This window comes from Pongo abelii, chromosome 15 (assembly GCF_028885655.2).
Source record: "Pongo abelii isolate AG06213 chromosome 15, NHGRI_mPonAbe1-v2.0_pri, whole genome shotgun sequence".
Lineage (NCBI taxonomy): Eukaryota > Metazoa > Chordata > Mammalia > Primates > Hominidae > Pongo > Pongo abelii.
Genome location: NC_072000.2, coordinates 54691246 through 54718275, shown reverse-complemented (window position 1 = coordinate 54718275; position 27030 = coordinate 54691246). Strand labels below are relative to the sequence as shown.

General features: G+C 39.7%; 1 protein-coding gene across 1 annotated transcript in view; it reads left to right on the top strand.

Annotated features, from left to right (window-relative positions):
• Nucleotides 1-9367: 9367 nt before the first annotated feature.
• The window catches only part of SAV1 (salvador family WW domain containing protein 1), a 34518-nt gene continuing 16855 nt past the window's right edge, over nucleotides 9368-27030 (top strand). Inside the window, exons 1-2 of the mRNA XM_002824729.5 lie at nucleotides 9368-9647; nucleotides 11893-12336. Of these exons, the coding sequence (XP_002824775.1) occupies nucleotides 9554-9647; nucleotides 11893-12336 (538 nt within the window). The 5' untranslated portion in view covers nucleotides 9368-9553. The remainder of the gene's footprint in view (nucleotides 9648-11892; nucleotides 12337-27030) is intronic.

The window sequence follows — 27030 nt, the reverse complement described above, 5'->3', positions numbered from 1 at the left end:
TGTCTTGACTCAATGTATAATTTTGGTTGTTTTTAAAGATACTGAGCTCTTTAAACTGAAATTTTTTAAGATGCGGTAACATGAGAAAATGCATGACAAAGTTTGGTTTCCTTATTTTTTATTTTTGAAACAGGGGCTCACTCTGTCACCCAGCCTGGAGTGTAGTGACACAATCACAGCTCATCACAGCCTCAACCTCCTGGGCTCAATTGATACTCCTACCTCAGCCTCCTGAGTAGCTGGGGCTACAGGCATGTTCCACCACACTTGGCTAATTTTTGCATTTTTTTTTGTAAAGACAGAAGGTCTCCCTATGTTGCCCAGGCTGGCCTCAAACTCCTGGGCTCAAGGGATCCTCATGCCTCAGCTTCCCAAAATGCTGGGATTACTGGCATGAGCCACTGTGCCTGGACTGGTTTCTTTAAAAACCCTATTTCTCACCATTGTTTAGGCTTTCCTATAGTTAAATGTATTCAATGATTACCACCTGTTCACTTACAGCTACTTCTCCAATCCTGAGTTTCAAATTTTGACTAATCTCTTGGTTTGTCAAAATCAAATCTAATCTCTTTGTTCTCCAAGTAGGTCTTTTCAGAAGGGCCCAAAATGCTGTATTTCCCTGTATTTTCATGTCTCATTGCTTTTCTTTTTCCGTTGAATCTTCTGCCTTTATCACCTTCGTAATTTGTTCTAAATTACACAGATTTCTTAAATCTCATCTTTCCCTAGGTAGCTTCCTTTTAGAGTCCTCTAAAGGCCAATTTCACTCTGGATTGATTGGCTTCCAGGCTTGCTATGCAACCATGATACTGAAACTAAAATTACTTTCCTGAATTAGATTCACTACTTCTCGAGTCCCTATTTTTCTGTTTTTGTTTTGTCCTTTGTGTGAGTTTATTCTCTCATTTTTTTAGAACTTATCTTCTAAAGTAACTTACTAGAATAGGATATATGAAAAGTATACTTTCTGAGTCCCTTTATTTCCAAAAAATGTCTTTATTCTTTTGTTTTTGATTGACATTTGGATTTTGATTCACCTTTTTTGATGGATATAAAATTGTAAACTGATTTTCCCTCATTTGAGGGCATTGTTCCATAGTCTTATAGAAATCCTTGTTACTGATGAAAAATCTGACATTAGTGTGATTCTCATTCCTTCATAATTGATACTTTTGTCTTTTGTTTGCAGGATATACAAATGTCAGAATGCTAAGATCTTTTCACTGGAATCTTTCACGGTCTTCCTTTTACCCTTAATCTTCTGAAATTTCTCAACACATTGAGACATGGATCTTTTTTATTTCGAAGGGCACTTGGGATACCCTATCAACTGGGAAATTCCTCCCTTTCTGAAAAATTATTTTGTGTTCATTTTTGATGATGGCATCTTGTCACCAGACCTCTACCGATTTCAGTAGGAATGGCACCATGTTTGAGAGGCCGAAGAAGAAACTGGAGCCAGCAAACAAGACATAGGACTTATTGAGGGGACTCATATACAGGGTAGTCCAGTGGCAGTGCGCTGGACAAGAGAACCACTGCCGTTTGTAAAAAGCACGCAGTTTATGTAGCATTTTCCCTTAGCACCCTCCTCCTAACAACCTCCATCTGACAACCTTCATGTAACCCAAAACAAAGGACCTCAATCCTCCTAGAAGGCCTGTCTTCCATGGGATGGGCTGGGGATTCAGATGTTCCTCATAGATAAGGAATGAATCTCTGGGTTGGCTACTCCCAAATTCCTTAGCTTGGAATTTCGAACACACATTCTTCTGAGATCATAGGGTCATTCTCAGGGTATGTTTAAGTATTGCTGTGAAGTGAGTCTGCCATACACTTCTCCATTTTCTCTGTTAACTCTTTCTGGAACTTACGTTTTCAGGATATTGGGCCTTTTGTATAAAGCCTATTTCTCTTTTCTGTTCTTTGAGATCTCCCATCTCAGTCTTTTTGTTCTGTTTTCTGGGAGACTTGCTCAACTTTATCTTCCTAACTTTGTTCTGAAAATTCTACTTTGGCAACCCCTATCTTTAATTTCCAACAGCTCTTTATTGTTTTGATTTGTTTCTTTTTCATAGCTTCCTATTGTTTTATGAGTGCAATATCTTCTTGCAAATCATCCTGTTGATAGTAATAAGCATTGCTGCTTAAAGTACTCATTTATACTCTGAATTACCTGTTTTATTTGTAGTCTATTTTTCTGTTTGTTTATGTTGCTATCACTCATGTTGCAAGTTTTCCTGAAATTTCTGGTGATCCTTGATTGCATACTTATATTTTAAAATGATACATTAAAAAAGCAAACACAGACAGGCACGGTGGCTCATGCATATAATAATCCCAGCACTTTGGGAAGTTGAGGTGGGAGGATCGCTTGAGCCCAGCAGTTTGGCACCAGTCTGGGCAACATGGTGATATCTGGTCTCTACAAAAACGGAAAGATTAGCCAGGTGTGGTGGCATGCACCTGTAGTCCCAGCTACTTGGGAGGCTGAGGTAGGATGATGGATTGAGCCCAGGAGGTTGAAGTCGAGACTGCAGTGAGCCGTGATTGTGCCAGTGCACTCCAGCATGGGTGACAGAGTGAGACCCTGTCTCAAAACAAAAACAAAACAAAACAAAAAGGAAACACTTGTGAGTGTGCTATTTGAGGGATCAGGGCCTACTACCCGGACACTGCTCTATGAAATTTAGTTCTTTGGTTTGTAAGATATACAAATGTCAGAATGCTAAAATCTTTATAATAGGGCCATTTAATTTATCCAAAAACAGAACCTGAAGATCCCTTTTCGAGGGAATAGGTGCCTAACACCTGAAATTCTATGGAGGTGGACGCCTAACTTTCAATTAATGGCTCTTCTCAGCTCCACATTAGTTTCCTATCTTCCTTAATTAAACCAGGTGCCCGTGATCCCAAGCCTCGCCTCGGCCTCTGGCAATATGCGCTTCCATGAGCATCTTAGGCTGTGAACTAAAATACTTCATCCTGCTTCACTGTCTCTCGATCTCCTCCCCACCTCTTGCAACCCTATCACTCTTCATCTTCTAGACATTTATTAATGTCACATCTACTGATCTGATGGCCTATTGTGTGTTCTCATAATAATTCTAAGTTTATTCCCTCTATATTCTTTCACTGTCAATTAACTGGGGTTCCAGGAGGGAGAGGAAATATATTTATGTAGCCAGTCTCCACATGGAATGGGACATTTCCATTTTTTTCTTAATTTTTTACATTCTGGCTCTACTGAAGAAGTTCTGTTTAAACTTCTTCCTTGAAACTATTTCAAACAGATGTATTAAATTCAATTTTTAACACAATCTACCTGATAGGATCCCATCGATTGAGGGCTTAGTCCCACAAGATCGCCCCACTTCAGATACCAATCACAAGCCCCACATTGTGACCTGTGTTTCTGACCCATCAGCTATAAATTGGTGTTCCTGCAACTCCCTTCTTGGGTTTTATTAATTTATTAGAGCAGCTCACAGAACTCAGGGAAAAACTGTGTTTACCAGTTTACTAAAAAGAATAGAATAAAGGATACCTGTGAACACCGAGATGGAAGGGACACATACGGAGAGGTATGGGAAAAGGGGCATGGAGCTTCCATGACCTCCCTAGGAATGGCAGCTTCCAGGAACCTGTGTGTTTAGCCATCCAGAAACTCTCAAAAGCCAGTCATCTGTGGTTTTATGGAAGCTCCATTATGTAGAAATGACTTAGTACATCATTGGCTATTGGTGGTCAACTTAACCTTCAGCCCCTCTCCCGTCCCAGAAGGTTGGTGGTGGGGCTGAAAGTCCCCACGCTCTAATCTTACTTTGGTCTTTCTTGGGTGACCAGCCCTTATTCTGAAGCTATCTAGCCACCAGTCATCTCATTAGCATACAGAAGACACTCTTCTGGAGATTACAAGGGTTTAAGAACTCTATGTCAGAAAACAGAGATGAAGATCAAATATATATTTCACAACATCATGAAGCCAAGTAAAAACTGACAATTGCAAAGAATAGTTTAAAAATAAAGTTGAAAGTGGCTGAAGATAAGGCCCAATTCTGGAAGGAAAATAAAAGTTTCTAGGGTCAGAGAAGTCAAGATACAGAAAGAACCAGAAGGACAGACAACTGAAGTCCGAGGCCAGTGTTGCCAGGAATAAAAGACTCATTTTCGCTTTCTGTCAAGGTTTCAGAGGACCTCTGAGTCTAGGCAATAACAGTACATAAGAACAAAAGCTAAGCTCAGAGACACCGAATCTCCCAGCTTGACTCCTTTTCATTAGAATTGTGATACTAAGCCGGGCGCAGTGGCTCACACCTGTAATCCCAGCACTTTGAGAGGCCGAGGCGGGTGGATCATGAGGTCAGGAGATCGAGACCATCTTGCTAACATGGTGAAACCCCACCTCTACTAAAAATACAAAAAAAAAAAAAAAAAAAAATTAGCTGGGCGCAGTGGCGGGCGCCTGTAGTCCCAGCTACTCAAGAGGCTGAGGCAGGAGAATGGCATGAACCCGGGAGGTGGAGCTTGCAGTGAGCCGAGATCGCGTCACTGCACTCCAGCCTGGACAAAAGAGCGAGACTCCGTCTCAAAAAAAAAAAAAAAGAATTGTGAGACTAATTCTTTATGTTACTGGGGGGATGATTCATCTTACATAACAGGAGTTTAGGAACCCTACTAAGTTGCTAATATTAAGCAATTATATAATATCTTCAGATCTGTGTAGACATTACACACCCTTATCCTTCATAGGAAACAACCAAAATTTCTGCCTAAAGGACACTTAGGAATTTACCCTCCCATATTTTATTTTTTATTTTTTTGAGACACAGTCTCACTCTGTTGCTCAGGCTGGAGTGCAGTGGTGCGATCTCAGCCCACTGCAACCTCTGCCTCCCTAGTTCAAGCGATTCTCCTGCCTCAGCCTCCAGAGTAGCTGGGATTACAGGCGCACATCACCACACCCCGGTAATTTTTGTATTTTTAGTAGAGACGGGGTCTCACCATGTTGGCCAGGCTGGTCTCAAACTCCTGACCTCAGGTGATCCACCTGCCTTGGCCTCTCCCAAAGTGCTGGGATTATAGATGTGAGCCATCGCGCCCAGCTCCCTCCCATATTTTAATAGCAAAATTTTGGAGACTTGAAGAGCTATAATTGGCATAATTATTACATCTTCCTGAGACAGATTAAGTTTATCTTGTTATGTGAACAAGAAGAGTGAGTTGGAGAGTAGACTAGAAGTTCCTCTCCTTTTTTCCTTTTTCTTTTTTTTTCCTGAGGCTCCATATGTAGGGCTTATTTCCATTTTGGTTGTTTTTCTTGGATAATCTTTCACTGAATAGTTCACCCTTTAAAATTTTACATGCTTCTAACAGAGGAAGTCAACATAGCATAAAGACCTTAGCTGTCTTTGAAAGTAACAATCTGGCACGAAATTTTATTTTTATGCTAATGATGATTTTATATAATGCTGGTATTTTAATATTTTCTTTAATAGTTGAATAAAGAACAAACTTTTTAAAGAAAGAAAATCACCAACATTTCTCTTATCCTATGAAGGTAAGTTTTTATTTTTGCATATTCCCTTCTGCCTACATGTCAGAAAACTCCAGGACTGAAAGACACTCCAGAAATCAAATGGTTTGGCCGGGCACAGTGGCTCACGCCGGTAATCCCAGCACTTTGGGAGGCCAAGGCGGGTGGATCACGAGGTCAGGAGATTGAGGCCATCTTGGCTAACACGGTGAAACCCCGTCTCCACTAAAAATACAAAAAATTAGCCGAGTGTGGTGGCGGGCGCCTGTAGTCCCAGCTACTCAGGAGGCTGAGGCAGGAGAATGGCGTGAACCCGGGAGGCGGAGCTTGCAGTGAGCCGAGATCATGCCACTGCACTCCAGCCTGGGCGACAGAGCGAGACTTCGTCTCAGAAACAAAAAAAGAAAACAAATGGTTCACTTTCTTCATTTTCAGATGAGACAACCAAGAACTCAGAATGCTATGAGGTTAGCCCAGGGTCATACCCTATAGGCTCCACTAAAATAAATGTTAATGCTAAATTAATTTTTTAAAAAGTTGTTAAAACATGACAAGCTCCCTAATTGCCAGTTTTCTCCACTAAGAATGTAACTGTAAGGGGGAAAAAAAATCTCTATTATGGAATACAGTATTAGCATTGTTGAAGGCAATGTCTGGAGAATTACAGCTCCGTAGAACTATAGCAAATCTGAATTCCTTAATAAAAATTCTCAGAAGTCAAGGAATTTCTAGAAAACAGACATGAATTCAAAGCTTTTAGATTTAAGGATTCAAATTCAAAGTTTACATATTTGTTGTGCATTGCTATAGCTAATACTGCAGATTGTTGATTCTGGAATGTACCCTCCTTGATAAAAAGGCAAATTAGGTGTCTTAAATAGAGCACCTAATTAAGGCTTTCTCTCTGCTATAATTCACAGAAATTAAATAGCATTGTAAAAGGGAGTACTCTCTAAGGAACATAGACGGCTTTCAAAACAACTGTGTTAGAAACAGTCTGGACTCACATTAGTGGGATTCTTTGAATGTTCCATAGCAGAAAAGAGCCCCAAACAGAAATTGAGGCTGGCATGGTGGCTCACGCCTATAATTGCAGCACTTTGGGAGGCCAAGGCGGGCAGATTATTTGAGGCCACGAGTTCGGGACCAGCCTGGCCAACATGATGAAACCGTCTCTACTAAAAATACAAAAAATAGCCGGGTGTGATAGCGGGCGCCTGTAATCCTAGCTACTCAGGAGGCCGAGGTAGGAGGATCGCTTGAACCTGAGAGGCAGCGGTTGCAGTGAGCTGAGATAGTGCCACTGCACTCCTGCCTGAGGGATAGAGCAAGACTCTGCCTCAGGGGGGGAAAAAAAGGAAATTGAAAACTCCCATTATGATGCTATTCTGTCATTAACCAGGAATGTAATCTGAGGCAAAACACTTAATTTTTCTCGTTTCTTTTTGATGTTGATGAGGTGAGCCTAGGCAATCTCAGAATTCTTTTTCAACTATAAAATTCTATGATTCTTTCCTCCGCACATGTGAAAGGTGTCCCGTACTTCAGGCTCTGGGAAAACTCCAGGTGTGAAGAGTTGCCTTTATTAACAAGATGCTGATATCCTTTTGTCCTTCTCTGAGGTAAGCCTTGGGCAGAAACCTGGCACTTCTTTGGCTCCCCCTTCCTCCTTCAGCTCCCGCCTTCATACCCTGATGTGTAACAAAACCCCATTGTGTTTTCACTTAAGTTTCATCACTCTTTCTTCTCCCTGCACACTATCAATGCTTTAGGACTCGTCCTTATTTCTGAACCACAGGAACAAGTAACTGTTTTTCTAATGTTTCTCTCAGAGTACACTCTACTTCTAGTGAGTTCCAATTCTGTCTATTAAGATTTTCATACCCATGGGAGTGATTGATACTCCCACACTCCATATCAATGTCAGCAAATTTGGTTAGCTTTCTTCAAAATATGTCTAAAATATGTCCACTTATCTCCACCTATTATTGCCTGGGTCCAAGCCAGCAATAACTTCTGACTGATCTCCCTTTTGCCCTTATCTCCATTGTCTGCTCTCCACACAGCATCCAAAGCAGTCCTATGAAAACATTAACTCAGATCATGTCACTCCTCTGCTCAAAGTAACATTCCTTACAATGGCCTACAAAGCCCTAAGTGCCGTAGCTATTTTTACTCTCTAACTGCATTCCCCATTCGTCTCCCACTCTTTTCCAGTACATAAACCCTCTTACTGTTCCTCCAATCTGCCAGGAACATGGCCACTTGCAGCGACTTTGCACTTGCTGTTCTTTCTGCCTGGAATACTGTTCCTCCAGATAGCTGCATGGCCAATTTCCTCACTCTGTCACTTAACTCCAATGTCACCTCCTCATGAGCCTTCTCTGGTCCCTCTATTACCCTCTCTAAAATTGCGAGTCCTCTCTTATTTTCACTTCATCATTTATCACTATCTAACATAGTATGTTTTGCTTATTTTTTGTCATTTTTTTTTCTCTTTCCCATGACAGTAGGGATTTTTGTCTGTTTTGCTTATTGCTATATCACAAACGCCTAGCACAGTGGGTAATGAGTATTTATTGGTGAATGAATGAATTGTGGGAGATCTGCACCAAAGGAACATATGGAGATAGACACTAGATCAAATGTCTCCTTTGTTTGCTCATGGTAAAACATTTGACCATCTTCTTAATCTTATGTGGTAAAAAATTCCATGTTTTTTGTTAATTGTGACATATGTCTTAGATCTCTTGTGAGATGTTTTAGATCTCAGGGAAAGCATTCCTCATTATTAAAGCATTAATTTGGGTCACTAGGGGATGAATCCAATCTTATTTTCCAAATGTTATCCTGTACATTTGGCAGTCTTGCTAAGTTATATAGAAGTAGAGTCTATTATTTTAGATAGAAAATTTCCCGTCCCGACTTGTAGTGGTCAAAGTCCTCAAAATTCTAAGATCATAACATATAACATCAGGAGGAAATATGTGGCTATTAATCATACTAATGATAGTGGTGATGCAATAAAATAATTGTAATATGCTAACACCAATTGTATCTTAAAAAGAGGTACTGGAAATTCCACCTTGCATTCTTCCGTTTTTTCCTATTATAGAAAAACGCACTCCCTGATACTCAGTAGAGGATCAACTTATTTCTAGTTAATCAGCATGAACGTTTCTAGTAGAATAGATGCTTTTGTGTAAGCACTTGCCTGGAGGTCATGGTTACCATTCCGCATTTTTTAGGGAACTGAATTCACCAATCTAGGAAACACTAGGAAGAACACCTTCAAACAAGGAACAACGTCTTGCGGGAAGGGAGTCACTGCCTCCGATAGAGATCTCCAGAGGGTGCAAAAACAAAAAAAAAAAAGCTGTCGTGGAGAGTGGGCCCCACGACATGCGCATGTGATGAGCTCCCGCACTCAGCGCGGCAGATTTCGTCCTTCATCTTCTCGGTCGGCAGGACCTGCTTCTCGCTGAGGATGAGTGAGGACCGCCGCAGCTCGGCGGGGCCGGCCCGTTAGCCTAGAGCGCCGGCACCCGAGTCCGGCCGCCGGAGCCGCGCCTGGAGCCGCGGTGGGGGAGGGGCGGCGGCGGCCCGCGCTGCGTCGAGCTTCCCAGAATTCCCAGCGGCCGCGGGGAAAGTTTACGGGATGTAGGCGGCGGCGGCGGCGGCGGTAGTGGTAGCGGTTACCCGGCGGCCCGCGGCGGACTATGGCCCTGGCCCGGCGTCGCTGGGCTTTCCTCACGGCGTCCACGAGCAGCGTCGCAGAGCGGGCCGACTTCCGGGAAGGAACTGACCAGCGACTGAGCGGCGGCCGGCGCGCTTAGCGCCCTGAACATGCGGCAGTCCCTGCGGGCGACCCCGGGCTCCGGACAGGCGGCGGCGGAGGCGGCGGCTCCGGAGGGAAGGAGGCGGCGGCGCCGGCGGAGGTGGCGGCGGAGACGGCTGGCGCCCGGCGCGGAGCCCTAGGGAGGCAGTTCAGCGCGGCCTCGGGCCTCGTCGAGAAGGATGCTGTCCCGAAAGAAAACCAAAAACGAAGTGTCCAAGCCGGCCGAGGTGCAGGGGAAGTACGTGAAGAAGGAGACGTCGCCTCTGCTTCGGAGTAAGTGTCAGGCGGGGCGTGCCCACACCTGGCCCAGGCGGGGGCGCCGGCGGGTCTCCAGGGCTTCTCCTTCGTCCTTGGTCGCTGTGAAATACTGGTTTTGAGATTTTCTTGTGTCTGAAGTAGGTATTCGTTGATTGAAAGCCCATAAGAGTAAGAAACTTGGGTTAGTCTCCCCCGCGCCTAACCCTGCCAAGAGCACCCCCTAAAAATAACAGACTTCCTCGCCCCACCAGGCAGAGTTGTTGGTTTTGAGTACTGGAAGAGAGAGTAGGAAACACTTCAATTGCTTATCACCTAATGCTATAGGAGTAAAAGTAATTAGGGACACTTTTTACTCTTCTAGATGCGTCGAGATGTGCCTCATGTTTGCAAACATTGCGGGTGTCTCTCGACTGTGCTGCAAGTTGTGCAAACTCCGGGGCAGAATTCCTTAGTCCTGCTGCCGGATGCAGACTTGAGAAGGTGAAAAGCACACCGTCGTTCTTGTAGCCGCCACCCAAAGCCTCATCACTCTTACACACCAGAGCAGAGAGCCAAAAGCCTTTGTATTTGGCTATATTCGTGAGATTCTAAAAAGGCAACTCTAAATAATTTCTATCGTGCTAGAGAACCCCCCCACGAAAAGTTATTTTTTAATAGGGTAGATCCCACTCCCAACCCCCACCTTCGGTCCCCCGCTGCTTTTCTTCTTAATGTAAGTATTTGATTTTTGAGTTGAATCTCTTGAATTTTTAATTCTTGTGTGTCCAAGGACATTTGTGAGGCATGGAGCTGGTATTTTGGTGCTCTTATTGCGCCCCGGACCCTTTGCGTAAGTTTCCTTCTTGGAAGCTGGTAGTAACCTTGTGACTTAAGTATTACCTCATATTGTAATTGGGAAAGCTAGGTTTCTAGCATTTGCCCAAGATCACACAGATGGGAGAGCATGTTTTTCCATTATAACCACATTGTCAGCCTTCCAGATTTATGGTGGTACTAGCAATACTTTCAACAAAATATATGTCAGTTGAGTACATCACTAACTCGAAACTTGATTTTTAAGTTTTTTTTGTTTTTTGCTTTTTGTTTTAGCAACTTGGTTTTCAGTTACACATGCTGTTAGGTTTTTGGCTGTTTTTAAGTGATAGCTTGCTGTTCGCTACAAATAAAGTTTATCAGACATTACTTGAAATCGTGAATTATGTTTGTCACACTTTTTTTATTATACTTTAAGTTCTGGGGCACATGTGTAGAACGTGCAGTTTTGTTAATGTTTGTCACAGTTAAGCAAATAACTTTTGATCTACTTTGTTTTGTTGTCGTTACATCAAGTGTTGAGCCTTATTTATTCAGATATTTGTTTCTGTCCAGTGTTAGTTTCTGAAGCTTATTAATATGAGTGTCTCCAATATTGTTTACTTGATGAATAATAAGAGGGTCTCCACATTCAGGTTTTTTCTTGTTTTAAAGGTATTTGCTTTCTAACTAGGAATGTCTTAAGCTGTTTTCAAGTTTCGTGTTTAAAAGTACTGTATCCTAAAAGCTACTGTTCTATTATCTACTATTTTGAATTATAATTACATAGTTTCAGGCTTGGTTTTTTTGAGCCAGTTCTACATTTGTGTGCTTCTTTGAAATGAGAGCTTTTTATTTTCAATTTTCATACATAAATTTTTGGCTTTCTAGCTTTTGATTACTGTGCTAGTGCTAGGTAATTCCAAGAGAAGAAAGAGCTACTAATTTTTTAATTTTTAAAGGAATCCACTTTTACATATTTGTGAGTAGCATTAAGTTCTGTTTTATTTTTGAAATTGTGTTTGCTTCAAAAAGGATTTTTGGCAGTTTCTAAAATGAAGTGAGAACAAAATAAACTACTGGCTTAATTAACTAGAAACTATCAATTTGTTAGATTGTTTCCTATTTTTATACATTAATTCATGAGCATTTCATTAATGTGTAGTTCATAGTTAAGATTATTGTCATTTTATCATATTATGTATGGTAGTATGCAGAATACATTTCATTCTAGCTGAGCTTTTACGCATAGCACATTAATGTAAGTTATATAAATTCATTTGATTGGGAAAATATTAATCTTCTTCAATTTAAAATGCCCAAGTACCATCCTAAACCAAAATTTAAAATTGTGTTTTCTTAAGTTGACTGACATTTTGATTTTGGGGTGGTAGACATAAATGAACAACTTTCGAAACTTTTGTTACTTACTGATGAAAGGGTAATTTTATCCTTTGTTGTATTGTAGATCTTATGCCTTCATTCATCCGGCATGGTCCAACAATTCCAAGACGAACTGATATCTGTCTTCCAGATTCAAGCCCTAATGCCTTTTCAACTTCTGGAGATGGAGTAGTTTCAAGAAACCAGAGTTTCCTTAGAACTCCAATTCAAAGAACACCTCATGAAATAATGAGAAGAGAAAGCAACAGATTATCTGCACCTTCTTATCTTGCCAGAAGTCTAGCAGATGTCCCTAGAGAGTATGGTTCTTCTCAGTCATTTGTAACGGAAGTTAGTTTTGCTGTTGAAAATGGAGACTCTGGTTCCCGATATTATTATTCAGACAATTTTTTTGATGGTCAGAGAAAGCGGCCACTTGGAGATCGTGCACATGAAGACTACAGATATTATGAATACAACCATGATCTCTTCCAAAGAATGCCACAGAATCAGGGGAGGCATGCTTCAGGTAGCTTAACATTATAAATAATGTAGTAGTTTGTATTTGTTGACATGTCAATTAAAAAGATGTTCTTTTCTAGATTTTCTTGGGACATGAACAAATACTACTAGCGAAATATTTTTCCACTTTGCTCGTCCTGCTTTAAGCCTGTGTGCAAATAGTTGTTAATCTACACTGAATGGAAGAGTCCTTGTGACCATTTATTTTATTAACTCATATTATATAATCTTGGTACTTATCCCAAGGCTGTCTAGACTCTTAATGCTGTGACCCTTGAAAACCTAGAGAATTTAATGTCTCCAGTTGGGCTGAATTTAGGTTTAGGTTTGGTAGAATAGTGGGAAGGGTAAGTCTTCAGAGACACTTGACTGAGTCCTCAGACACTTGACAAACTTGGGAAAGGAAAGAAGAATAGGAACAACTGGGCATGCTCAGTGATACCCTGAGCAACCGCATTACTTCGCTAGATCCTGCACTTTTTCTCTGAACAAAAAGTAGTTCAAGAATTATTTCCTGAGTTGATCAAAAAGACTTATTGTCATATGGTTAATTGTGTGTTGAGCATGTCTTTTTATTATTTTTGTAACAGACAAAAAATATTACCATATAATTTAAGAAAAGAAGGTAATTTCCGTATCTCCTGAGTTGGAGATACTTCTGAAAGGAGCAGAAGAGATTGGAGAAATGTACAGTTCTACTTTATTCCTGAAGTCCTGGTTTTACCAGATAAAATGAAGTGAGATGAAAATTCAACTTTCTTGTCCGATTGTTTTTTTCTACCAAGTTATAGACTTTAAATTTTGGCAGGATAAAAATAAAATGTGAGACAGATTTACTTTTTGGCTCACATAACTTCAAATAAGGCGACTTAAAAATGGTTGGAGCATTAGTATTTTGACTGTAGAAAAAATTTATTCATTTAGTATTAACTGTTTATGTGTCTAGCGTTTTCCTTGGGTCTGTTGGTCTCTGCTTTCTGGTACCTTATTTGTGGGAACAAAACCAATCTATACACAATGGTCACAGAACAATTGATATACTTTGTGATACTAACTAAGTGCAACAAGGGAATCAGAAGAGAGGTGAGTATAGGCTGGAATACTTAAAAGAGATGATTCATGGAAGAGGTAGGACTTGGAGTGAGCCTTGAGCTTGGCCTTTGGATTAACAGGGGCCAGAAGAAGGACATTTTACGTGGAAAATTGGGAATAGCACAATGAAAACAGAGTAGGCATGGTTTAAATATAAGGAACAGTGTAGTTCTGCCTGGTTTGAAGAAATAAGATGTAAGGTCGAGTGGAGATTTGTGGTTTAACAATAGGCTTAGATTTGAGTCGAGTGGAAGCTCTTGCACATTTCGGAAAGACAGTGATTTTATGAAAGCAGTGTTTAAAGATTAGTTTTGTACTAGAATTAAGGGTAGATTGCTAGAGAAAAGAGGATTGCAGGTACCAGTGGGTACCAGTGGCAATAGGAAAAGGCAAATCTAGGACGCTTTTGAAGGAAACATGAGAATTAGAGTTCAGGAGAAAGCAGATCACTTAAGTTTTAAAAAATAATGTGGCATATTTGGTAAGAACAACTTATTTTATGAAAGCTGACATCAGTCTCACTGGAACATTGAAGAGGAGAGGTTTTTCTAGGCATGTGGAAATGCAGTAAGAGGCATGGGTAAAAGCACCTTTTAGTTTTTAAAGAATTAGGTTAAAGAATTAGCTGCATGCTTGAGTGTTTATTTTGGTTATTTCTGATATGCAGTTCTGAACCTCAGGAATAATTTGTTATCTAACTAAAATAGTAAGTTTTAAAAATAAAGCTGATTTATATTTTCTTCTAGAATAATAACTGCTTATTACAGGATATTTGCAAAATGCAGAAACGTAAAGGCAAAGTACCTGTCCACCAGAGATCCTCTTAGTATGTTATTTTCTTCATCTTTTTCCATGTCAAATCCTTTTTTTACATGGATGTGATTATATAATATTTTGTACAGTTTTCTGTTCTTTTTACTTGAACGATTTTCTTCATGTTGTATACTTTTTATGAGTGGTTAATGACTGCATAATCTTCCATTTGGTGCATATTCAGTGGTTAATGAGGACTTGACCTATACTTCAGAAATTTGGAAAGAGAAGTGGGACATGCCCAAATTAATGGGACTTGGCCACTAACGGGGTTTGAAGGACAAAGGAGAGGGAAGAGTCAGATAGGATTAGCACAGCACATGACTGCCTAAGAGATGCTCACAAAAATAAATGGCTGAATGAGTGAATGAACCCAGCGGTTTTAAATCTGGAGGCTTAAGACAGTTTTTGGTACCTGAGGGAGAACAGAAATAGCTATGTTTACTGTTAATATAGAATATGTGTTATTTTTTGCATTCACCTTTCCCACCTATATTGCAGACGTCACTGATAGCTTGTAATACTTTTCTACCTGAGGTTTAAGTATGTAAATATGAAGAATTAATAACAAGTTAAACTCTTGTTTTGAAAATCTAATTTGCAAAATATAATTGAGGAAATACTATAAGAACTAAATCTCTACTGATCCTCTCTTAGGAGCAATTTGACATAATTTTTGTAAGTTTAAAGACAGACTTTATAACAACTTTCCAGTCACAACTTCAAAATAAAGTACAAGTTAATTGCATACGTTTTCAGATTCAAGTATGTCATTAAAAAAATAAGATTTCAGGCTGGGCACAGTGGCTTACGCCTGTAATCCCAGCACTTTGGGAGGCCAAGGCGGGTGGATCACAAGGTCAGGAGATTGAGGCCATCCTGGCTAACACGGTGAAACCTTGTCTCTACTAAAAATACAAAAAATTAGCCGGGCGTGTTGGCGGGTGCCTGTAGTCCCAGCTACTCGGGCGGCTGAGGCTGGACAATGGCATGAACCCGGGAGGCGGAGCTTGCAGTGAGCTGAGATCGCACCACTGCACTCCAGCCTGGGCGACAGAGTGAGACTCCGTCTCAAAAAATAAATAAATAAATAAATAAAAAACAAGACTTCAAAACACTGATGAAAGAAATTGAAGAGCACGAAAACAAATGGAACGACATCCCATGCTCATGGGTCAGAAGAATTAACATCATTAAAATGACCATATTGCTCAAAGTAATCTACAGATTCAATGCTATCCCTATTAAAATACCAGTCATTTTTCACAGAAATAAAAGAAAACAATCCTAAAATTTCCACAGAACCAACAAGGAGCCCAAATACCCAAAGTAATCCTGAGCAAACGGAACAAAGCTAGAAGCATCACACTACCTGTCTTTGAAACATATTATAAGGCTTTTATAAGGCTATAGTAACCACAATAACATGGTATTGGTAAAGAAAGACACACATAGACCAGTGGAACAAAATAAATAATGCAGAAATAAATCCACATATTTGCAGCCAACTGATTTTTTACAAAAGCACCAAGAACGTACATTGGGAAAAGGACACTTTCTTCAACAAATGATGCTGGGAAAATTGGATATCCACATGCAGAAGAATGAAATCTGACCCTTGTCTCACCATATGCAAATTCAACTCGAGATGGATTAAATACTTAAGACCTGAAATTATAAAACTACTAGAAGAAAATGTAGGGGAAGCACTTCAGGACATCGATCTAACAAAGATTTTATGGCTAAGACCTCAAAAGCACAGGCAACGAAAACAGAAATAGACATATGGGACTGTATTAAACCAAAAGGCCTCTGCACAGTAAACGAAACAACAGAATGAAGAAACAACGTATTGAATAGGAGAAAGTGTTTGCAAAAGATTCAGCCAGCAAGGGACTAATTAATATCCAGAATATGCAAGGAAGCCAACAGTAAGAAAAACAACCCCATTAACAAGTGGGCAAAGGACGTGAATAGACGTTTCTGAAAAGAAGACATACAAATGGCCAAAAGGTATGTGAAAAAATGTGCAACATCACTAATCATCAAGGAAAGGTAAGTGAAAACCACAGTGAGGTGTCTTACCCCAGTCAGAATGGCTATTGTTAAAAAGAAAAAAATATGTTACTGGTGAGAGTGAAGAAAAGGCAAATGTTACAGACTGTTGGTGGGAATGTTACAATAATTATGACAGGCACTATGAAAAACAGTTTGGAAATTTCTCAGAAAACCGAAAACAGAACTACCATATGATCCAGCAGTTCCACTACATGGTATCTATCTAAAGGAAAAGAAATCAGTATATCAAAGAAATACCTGCACTCCATGTTTATCATGTCATTTGCAGCAGCTTGAATGGAACTGGAGGTCATTACGTTAAGGGAAATCAGGCACAGAAAGACAAGTGTCTCATGTTCTTACTCACATGTGGGAGCGAAACACATTGATTTCATGGAGATAGAAAGTAGAATGATAGCAGAGGTTGGGAAGGATGGGAGGGGAGGTAAAGAGAGGTGGGTTAATGGGTCCAAACATACAGTTAGATGGAATAAGTTCTAAGGTTTGATAGCAGAGTAGGGTGATTACAGTTAACATTTTGAAATAGCTAAAAGAGAGGACTTGAAATGTTCCCAGCACATAGAAATGATAAATACTCAAGGTGATGGATACCCTAAATACCCTGACTTGATTATTTCATACTCCGTACATGTATCAAAATATCACATGTACCCCATAAACATGTATGCAAATATTATGTATCCAAAAAATGCTATAAAACAGTGTTACCACCTGACTGGGCTCTTGTCTGCTGTCCAGATAGAACAGAACACTGAGACAGCAGATACTGTAAAGAAGAAAGAGTTTAATTATTGCAAGGCAGCTGAGTAAGGAGGATGGGAAATGTTTCTCAGAGTCATCACCACAAGACTTGAGAAGCTAAGATTTTTAAAGATGATTTGGCAGGCAGGGGGTTGGGGGATGGGTGCTGGTGATTGGACTGGGATGAGATCATAGGGTTGTCAATGCTGTCTTCATGTGCTGACTCAGTTGCTGGGAAATTGGGGAGTCACAGGACCAGGTTAGTTCCTTGGTTGAGTTCATGGAACACTGGTCCATTTGGTGTCAATTGGTCCACTTGTAGGCAAAGTCTGAAAAATATTTCGAAGACCAGTCTTAGGTTTTACAGTAGTGTTTGTGACTGCCAGTTACTATGGAAAGAAAGCTGGGAAAAAATGGCAGGTTACTGTTTAAACCTATAGCTTAGCAGAAAAGTTTGCAGGAGGTGAGATCACCAGTGATCAAAGTGGCCTGGCCTGTTTGGCCAGTCCAAATTCTGGAAACCATCAAGGGGGTCTGTGTGATCTAGGATCATTGTTTTCTTGTTCTTCTATTTTCTGTTTTGAGACAGAATCTTGCTCTGTTGCCCAGGCTGTAGTGCAGTAGCGTGATCACAGCTCACTGCAGCCTCGACCTCTCGGGCTCAAGCCATCCTCCCACCTCAGCCTCCTGAGTAGCTGGGACTACAGGCATGCACCACCATACCTGGCTGTATTTTTAGTAGAGACTGAATTTCACAGTGTAGCCCAGGCTGGTCAAACTCCCAAGCTCAAGCAATCTGCCTGCCTTTGCCTCCCAAAGTGCTGGAATTACAGGCATGTGCCACAGCACCTAGTCTGGATTATTGTTCTTTAAAAGAAACAAGTTCGTTAATCTTATGGGCAGCCTGCCCAGGGACTGCCACAGGAAGATAATTATTAGTGACTGCCATTTGTTGAAATGAGTTTGCAAGCAATCATACATGGAGGTGGAAAAAGAGAGAAGGAAAATATTTTATCAAAATTCAGGCCCCTACTGTAATTTTAATCTTGAGGGTGTTTTTAATTTTATGAGGGAGGTTTCAGCAGGAGTCAGCAAGCTACACCCATAGGCCAGATAGACTTGCCTCCTGCAATAAAATAGTTTTATTGGAACACACATACACTGAAATAAGATTTGATTTCATGGAATAGCCAAGACCTTGTTTTAATGATACAGTAGACTTCTGCCTTCGAAATCTTATCCCAGGCTCTTATATCAGATTGTGTTAGGTTTAAAGAAGGTTGCAGGTAGTTGAAGAATCTCGGGTAATAAGGTATCTCTCCCAACCAAAAAAAAAAAAAAATTCTTTACAGCAGTTGATACACTGCTTGAGAGCTTGAGAGACTTCATTTGATAAGATTAATTTTTATCAGGACAATATAGATTTAATGTTTTACCTTGTAGAAAAAAGTAGTACTTGTTTTGAAGGAATCTCTAAAGTTGCACGGAAAGATTAATAACCAATTACATGCCAAACAGAAAAGCCTAATAACTGCCTTTTCCAGAAGGGAAAAATCTGAATATGAGACAGTAGCTGAAAGTTTCTTGAATTCACCTTGAGAAGACTTAAAACATATTTTTAGGATTTATGCTGAATAAGGTTCAAGGAATTTGAATGAATAGAAAGGAGAAAGTAAGTTTGTAGGAGGATAGGATAGGGATGTGCGATAGATTTATTTTCAGAAACATTCAATTTTGATTGTCATAAGCATAAAAAGGTTGGAAAATTTGTTTTGTAATGACTTAATGGCAATAGTAATTCCTGTCAATTAGTTACTAGATTTTCAGGAAACACCTTGTGTCAAGGGTTAAATTCAGCTTATTGTATTTAGTAGAAGCACAAAAACAAGTTGTATAATCTCAGAAAGTTTTAGAGCCTAGAAAGTTCTACGTTTAGCTGTAGAACTTTCAGATTAGAAAATTTGACCTTTAATGTTCTTGGCCACATACCAGTCACGCACTTACTGTATGTGCCAAAGGAAGGAATCCTGCTGTTAACAGGAAGTCTTTAGTTGGAATACTAAAGGCAGATTGAATTCCTTTGTTTTGTGCTTAAATTTTAGTTCTGTCTTGAAAACATTTTTAAGTGTTTAAAGATGACTAAAGAAATCAGGATACAAAAATCAAACTGAAAAGTGTGGGCTTTATCAAGAAATACTGGATTTGCAATTACTCGGGTAATGTGTAAATATTTGTGTAACCAGAATCTTTTGAGGAGGGATTGATAATCTTTAGAGACACCACCTTTTCTGTATTTATTTTGCAGAGGAAGAGAGAAAGCATTTGGTTGGGTTTAATACTTAGATCTTTTTATCAATGTCTTGATTATAACACACGCTAATAATGTGTAGTATCCATTACTAGGGACCCTGTGGAACTGTATTAGAGCTCTAGATCCATTTTATTCTCTGTAGCCACTACAAAATTTGGAAATCGGCCTATTTGAGTTTTATTCATAATGGTAGATCTCATAAATATCTGCCTGGTTGTATGAGATTAAATTTTTGGCACATCTACTGATAGCTGAGAGAGAAAATAATACTTTATCTGTGTCTTCGACTAAGTCATATGTTTAGTGTATGAATGTTTTACTTTGTATTAATAGAAGGTGTTTGTGCAGTTAATTCCTGCAAATAGAAGCTGTTTTGAGGATTAATTATGAATCCAGTTTATTACTTTCAAGGACTACTTGAAATTACAGAAAGCTAATTTTGTTCTTGTCACTCAGAAACTGAAGTTATCATTTTTTCCCACTGATTTGGTTCAAAATTGGTGGCTTGCTTTTTCTTTTACTAGCGGTAGTCATATTTTTCTTTGAAGAATAAATAACAATTGATCTTTTGTTGCTGAGATTACATGGTTAGTAACAGGTTTGTCATTTGACCTTATACCACTTGTGTGACCCCTGGTAAAATAATTCACTTGAACCTCTTTTCTCATCTGTAAATTGGTGGTAATACTACCTCCTAGAGCAGTTTTGGCTATGAAATAAGACATATGGAAAGGGCTGGGGATAGAACACACATCCATAACTGTTTGCACATGTCCTTTGTAAGAGTGAGTGTTTCCCAGCACTTTGGGAGGCCGAGGCAGGAGGATCACAAGGTCAGGAGTTCGAGACCTGCCTGACCAACATGGTGAAACCCCGTCTCTACTAAAAATACAAAAATTAGCTGGGCATGGTGGCATGTGCCTGTAATCCCAGCCACTCAGGAGGCTGAGGCAGGAGAATCGCTTGAACCCAGGAACCCGCGGAGTGGAGGGTGCAGTGAGCCAAGATTGCGCCACTGCACTCCAGCATGGGTGACAGAGCGAGACTCCATCTCAAAAAAAAAAAAAAAAAAGTGAGTGTTTTGTGTTCTGTGCTTTTCCCACATACTTAGGATGTTGGTTATTGAAGTTTGAGCTTTCTGGCTGAACTCATACTGGAGGAATGATGTATTAGAGCTTGATATAGCTTTTTTATTTTTTAATCTTCTGGATCTGTTTTGGTAATGCTTTATACTTTAGACCAGTGGTTTGCATTGTTTTGTACTGTACATTTATCACAATAGATTTTGTAAAATTTTCCCAAATAATAATTTGAGAAAAATATATCACACATTGTGCTTTCAGAAAGTACAGCTGGGGCCCGGCATGGTGGCTCACGCCTGTAATCCCAGCACTTTGGGAGGCTGAGGCGGTGGATCACAAGGTCAGGAGATGGAGACCATCCTGGCTAACATGGTGAAACCCTGTCTCTACTAAAAATACAAAAAATTAGCCGGGCGTGGTGGCGGGCGCCTGTAGTCCCAGCTACTCGGGAGGCTGAGGCAGGAGAATGGCATGAATCCGGGAGGCGGAGCTTGCAGTGAGCCGAGATCGCACCACTGCACTCCAGCCTGGGTGACAGAGTGAGACTCCGTCTCAAAAAAAAGAAAAAAAAAAAAAAAAGTACAATTGGGGTATGTTTTGAAATTATGGCTTTACAGGGCATTGGGGTTTTTTAATAGCATTGGTAAAGCTGATGTGCCTATTTGCAACTTTTTGGGTACTTCATGGCTCCTTTATCAAATTGTCAGGCTTTAAAAATGAGAGTTTTTACAGAGAGGTCTTTGTGCTTCCTTTAAATATGAATTGCAAATTTATAGTCAGATATGGCTTTTGGTACCTAATGTTGTTTAAATGTAAAAGTACATGTGGTTCTAGATTTAGGCAAGTTCAGTACATATATGGAAATATGGGTTTTCTTAATAGATGAAATTGCCACAGACTTTTAATACTCTCTAAACCTGTATAGTGTTTGTTTTTGTTTTTGAGACGGAGTTTCGCTTTTGTTGCCCAGGCTGTAGTGCAATGGCACGATCTTGGCTCACCGCAACCTCCGCCTCCTGGGTTCAAGTGATTCTTCTGCCTTAGCCTCCCAAGTAGCTGGAATTACAGGCATGTGCCACCATGCCCGGCTGATTTTGTATTTTTAATATAGATGGGGTTTCTCCATGTTGGTCAGGCTGGTCTCAAACTCCCAACCTCAGGTGATCCACCCACCTCGGCCCCCCAGTGCTGGGATCACAGGCATGAGCCACCGCACCTGGCCCTTGTATTGTTTTTAATTACTATAAAGGCTTTTGTTTTTAGGCAGGGTGCAGTGGCTCACGCCTGTAATCCTAGCACTTTGGGAGGCCAAGACAGACGGATCACCTAACGTCAGGAGTTGGAGACCAGCCTCACCAACACGGTGAAACCCCATCTCTACTAAAAATACAAAAAGTAGCCAGGCATGGTGGCAGTTTCCTGTAATCTCACCTACTCGGGAGGCTGAGGCAGGAGAATCGCTTGAACCTGGGAGGTGGAGGTTGCAGTGAGCCGAGATTGCACCACTGCACTTTAGTGTGGGGGACGAGGCTAGACTCCATCTCAAAAAAAAAAAAAAAAGGCAGCTTTTGTTTTTAATAATGCAGTATTTAGAAATTTATTTCTGTTATATATTTCCTGAGGGAAGCTCTATTAGCCAAAATATTATGGCTTTTATAAGTAACTCAATATAAAGACACTGAATTGACTATACATTAGAAAAAATTGTTATATTGTTATGCTTGGTTTTGGCTGTAAAGCATTTTTAACATAATGAACATATTAGAGTGTAAAGTAATTTTTTGTTTCTACGATGTGATATTAAAGTCATTTGCTGTGTACATGTGTTTCATACTTTGGCTTCTTTTCTGTTTAAATATTTTCTCTTTTAAGTACTGAAGTTGCTTAAACTATACATATTAAACTTTCAATTGCAGTTTAATAGAAGCCTAAGGTCAGTTTCTCCAAAACGCTTATTTTGTTCTGTTTTATTGTCACCATCTTTTAAAAAATTATATGTTAGCTTTCTTTTGAAAGGGTACCAAACCAGGGTGATCTTTAGTCTATTTTTGTTTTTGTTCTTGCATCCTTTTTGCCAGAATACTTCATAGATAATGTTGTATACTTTCTATCACATAGGTTCCAGTGACATGTAATGACTGATTTGTCTGTGATGTTAAGATGCAGCCATGGGTACAGATGTCAGCTTAATTCATCCATCATGAAGTTCTCCCTAAGCCTTTTATCTATTATTAGTTTTTGGCAGCCATTAATGATCATTGGCTAGCACTATTACAGGCATACCTCATTTTATTGTGCTTTGCTCTTGTGTTTCACAGATACTGTGTTTTTTACAAATTGAAGGTTTGTGGCAGTCCAACAGCACGTGCTCATTTCATGTCTCTGTGTCACATCTTGGTAATTCTTGCAATATTTCAAACTTTTTTCATTTCTGCCTGTTATGGTGATCTGTGATCAGTGATTGCTCATGTTACTATTGTAATTGCTTTGGAGCATCACAAGGAATTGCACTTGTGTGCAAACTAAACTAAAATAAGAAGTGGAGCCTGATGATGTGACTACATTACTGCTGGTCTCATGATAAAACTTGAACAGATGAGTTGCTTTTTATGGATGAGCAAAGAAAGTGGTTTCTTGAGATAGTAATATACTCTTGGTGAAGAAGCTGTAAATATTGTTGAAATGACTAATGATTTAGGATATTAAATAAATTTAGTTGATAAAGTAGCAGTGGAATTTGAGAGGATTGACGCCAATTTGAAAGAAATGCTACTGTGGGTAAAATGCTGTCAAACAGCATCACATGCTACAGAAAAATCTTTCATGAAAGTAAAAGTCCATTGATGGAGCAAACTTCATTGTCGTTTTTAAGAAATTGCCACAGCTACCCCAGCCTTCAAACACCACCAGCCTGATCAGTCAGCAGCCATCAATATGGAGATGGGATCCTCCACTAGCAAAAAGATGCTGTGAACTCACTAAAGGCTCAGATAATCATTAGCATTTTTTTAGCAATAAAATTTTTTTTATTAAGACTTGTAATTTTTTAAAGATATAATGTTATTGCACACTTAATAGACTACAGTATATTGTAAAATATAATTTTTTTTTTTTTTGAGATGGAGTCTCACTCTGTTGCCAGGTTGGAGTGCAGTGGTGCTATCTCGGCTCACTGCCACCCCCACTTCCCAGGTTCAAGCGATTCTGCTGCATCAGCCTCCCGAGTAGCTGGGACTACAAGTATGCGCCACCAGGCCCAGCTAATTTTTGTATTTTTAGTAGAGACAGGGTTTCACCATGTTGGCCAGGATGGTCTCGATCTCTTGACCTCATGATACACCTGCCTTGGCCTCCCAAAGTGCTGGGATTACAGGTGTGAGCCACCATGGCCGGCCGTAAAGATAAGATTTATATTCACTGGGAAACAAAAAAATTCACATAACTCACTTTATTGCAATATTCACATTATTGCAGTAATCTGGAACCAAACCTGAAATACTCCAAAGTATGTCTAAGTGTTGCAAATTTTGATACTTGAATTCTGTCATTTCTTCTTTATTAGTTGGAATATTATAATTAAGGACTTTATCAATTATTTGGTTGCTGTTCATGTAGGAAAGAAGGGTTAAATGCTAGATCTTTTCCTTTGTTTTTCAACAAACAAAGGAATCATTTATTTCAGAATCATTTATTTCAGAATGAAATAATAATAATAAATAATAATAATAATAAATAAAAATCATTTCAGAATGATGAATTGATACCCTAGCCACCTACAAAAGTAACCATGAGCTCATGGATTTTTAATGCCAAGCTGTATTTGGATTTTATCTTTTTTTATTAATGTTCATTTTCTGTTCTAGGATTCATTCCAGAGTGTACTGCATTGCATTTCATTGTTGTATGTCTTTAGTCTTATTTAATCTATGCTAGTTTCTCAGTCTTTTGTTTTTTATGACCTTGACAGTTTTGAGGTGTACAGAATGTTTTGTAGATTGTACCTCAATTTCAATTCATTTTTTTTTTCAATTTCTTTTTTTTTAGACGTCTCCCTCTGTCACCCAGGCTGGAGTGCAGTGGTGCAATCTTGGCTCATTGCAACCTCTACCTCCCAGGTTCAAGCAATTCTCCTGCCTCAGCCTCCTGAATAGCTGGGATCACCGCCACGTGCCACCACGCGTGGCTAATTTTTGTATATTCAGTAGAGATGGAGTTTCGCCATGTTGGCCAGGCTGGTCTTGAACTCTTGACCTCAGGTGATACACCCGCCTTGGCCTCCCAAAGTGTTGGGATTATAGGCGTGAGCCACTGTGCCTGGCCTTTTTTTTTCAATTTCAAAAGTCTGATATTTTTCTCATGTTCCATATTATGTATTTTCCCTGACCCAGAAGCCATTTCTCCAAGATGAACTGGTAGATTTTGAGATTTTTATACTTAGTTTTAATTATTGGTGTGGTAATTCCTTTTGATGTTTAAATTGCTGCTTCTTTGGTGGCAGGAGCCCCCCTTCAGTGTTGGTTCCTTTTTATTTCTCTTTGCTTTCTAATGTGACTAGATGTTCCAGGCTCATATTGTGCATTTTCTGCCTCAGTCCTGTACTCAACCATTTATCTAAGGATCCCTGGTTCCTTTCGATGGAGAAGTACAGGGATTGCACGCTTGTACTCATTGCTATTTGGTGGATTAATGCTTGTAGACCTTTTCAATGGACGTATATAGGAAATATGTTTTGTTGCTTTCTGGAAATAGAAATTCATTATGAGTTCATACTGTTGGCAGTTTAAAATTTCCAAGTTTTTACTTTTAGCTTTTTTAAAAAAAGTTTAATTGTGATAAAATACACATAACAAAATTTACCATCTTAACCATTTTTAAGTGTACAGTTTGTTGGCAGTAAGTACATTCACATTGAGCTACCTTCTTTTTGCCTTAGGTTTTTATTTTTTTCTCATACTGAAAATCTTGGTTCCTGTTGACAATTATATAACTGTTCATTTGCTTTATCTATAGCAAATGCTTTAAAAATACTATGATCGACAATATGATTACTGAATAAAACAGAAGATTTCTTTGTAGTTTATTTTTTAAATTTAGGACATTTCCTGATGAGAAAGTACAATTTATTGTGTTGAAAATTCTCTTTGGGCCGGGCACAGGGGTGCATGCCTGTAATCCTAGCACACTGGGAGGCCGTGATGGGAGGAATGCTTGAGTCTAAGGGTTTTGAGACCAGCCTGGGCAACATAGTGAGACCTTGTCTTTACAAAAAATAATAAAAGAAATTAGCCAGGCTTGGTGGTGCATGCCCATAGTCACACCTACTTGGGAGGCTGAGGTGGGAGGATTGCTTGAGTCCAAGAGTTTGAGGCTGCAGTGAGCCGTAATTGTGCCACTGCACTCCAGCCTGGGTGACAGAGTGAGACCCTGTCTCAAAAATAAATAACAATAAATAAGTAATAAATAAAATTCACTTTGAATTATTTTTTCTGAAGTATGCTTTAGCTGCTTCATGTACTCTTAGATTTGTTTACTTCATTTTGTTTTCACTTTTTAGGGATTGCTTTTTCTAAATTTTGATTTAATTTTGTTTGGAAGTTATATAGGATATTTAAAAGGTTGCAAAATCAAAACGATAAAACAGAATACATTTAGAAAATTAATTCTACCCTTGTCCTTTTCCACCCCATTTCCTTTCTCCCCCTGTAAATACCCAATTTTATTAATTTTTGTTACATACTTCATTGCAACACTTTATGAAAAGATACAAATACATATATATGTAAAATATGGATTCATATTCTTCTCTTTCATATATATTGTGTTAGGTTTCTGTAGCTGTAAAACACATTACTCCCAAACTCATTGGCATAAAACAATAAACATGTATTATCTCAGTTTCTGTGGGTCAGGATTTTGGAAGCGGCTTAGCCAGGTCATTCTGACTCAGGATCTCTCATGAAGTTGCAGTTCACACACATGTCAGCTGGGGCTGCAGTTATCTGAAGGCTTCGCTCGGGCTGAAAGATCCATTTATTTCTTTCTTTTTTTTTGGAAACATAGTCTCTCTCTGTCGCTCAGGCTTGAGTGCAGTGGCGCGCTCTCGGCTCACTGCAACCTCCATCTCCCAGGTTCAAGCATTCTCCTGCCTCAGCCTCCTGAGTAGCTGGGACTACAGGCATGTGCCGCCACGCCCAGCTAATTATTTGTAATTTTAGTAGAGATAGGGTTTTGTCATCTTGGCCAGGCTGGTCTCAAACTTCTGACATCAGGTGGTCCATCCACCTTGGCCTCCCAAAGTGCCGGAATTACAGGTGTGAGCCACTGCGCCCGGCCAAAAGATCCACTTCTAAGTTCACTCACAAGGCTGTTAGCAGGAGGCTTCAGTTCTGGCTGAAGGCCTCAATTCCTCACTCATGGGCGTCTCATGATATGGTATCTGGTTTCCCCCAGAGTTAGTGATGAGTGAGCAAGTAACTACACTTGACCAAGGCAGAAGCTGCACGGTCTTTTATATCCTAATCTCAGAAGTCACACACCATCCTTTCTGCCATGAACTATTGGTCACACAGACAAGGGTGTGAAT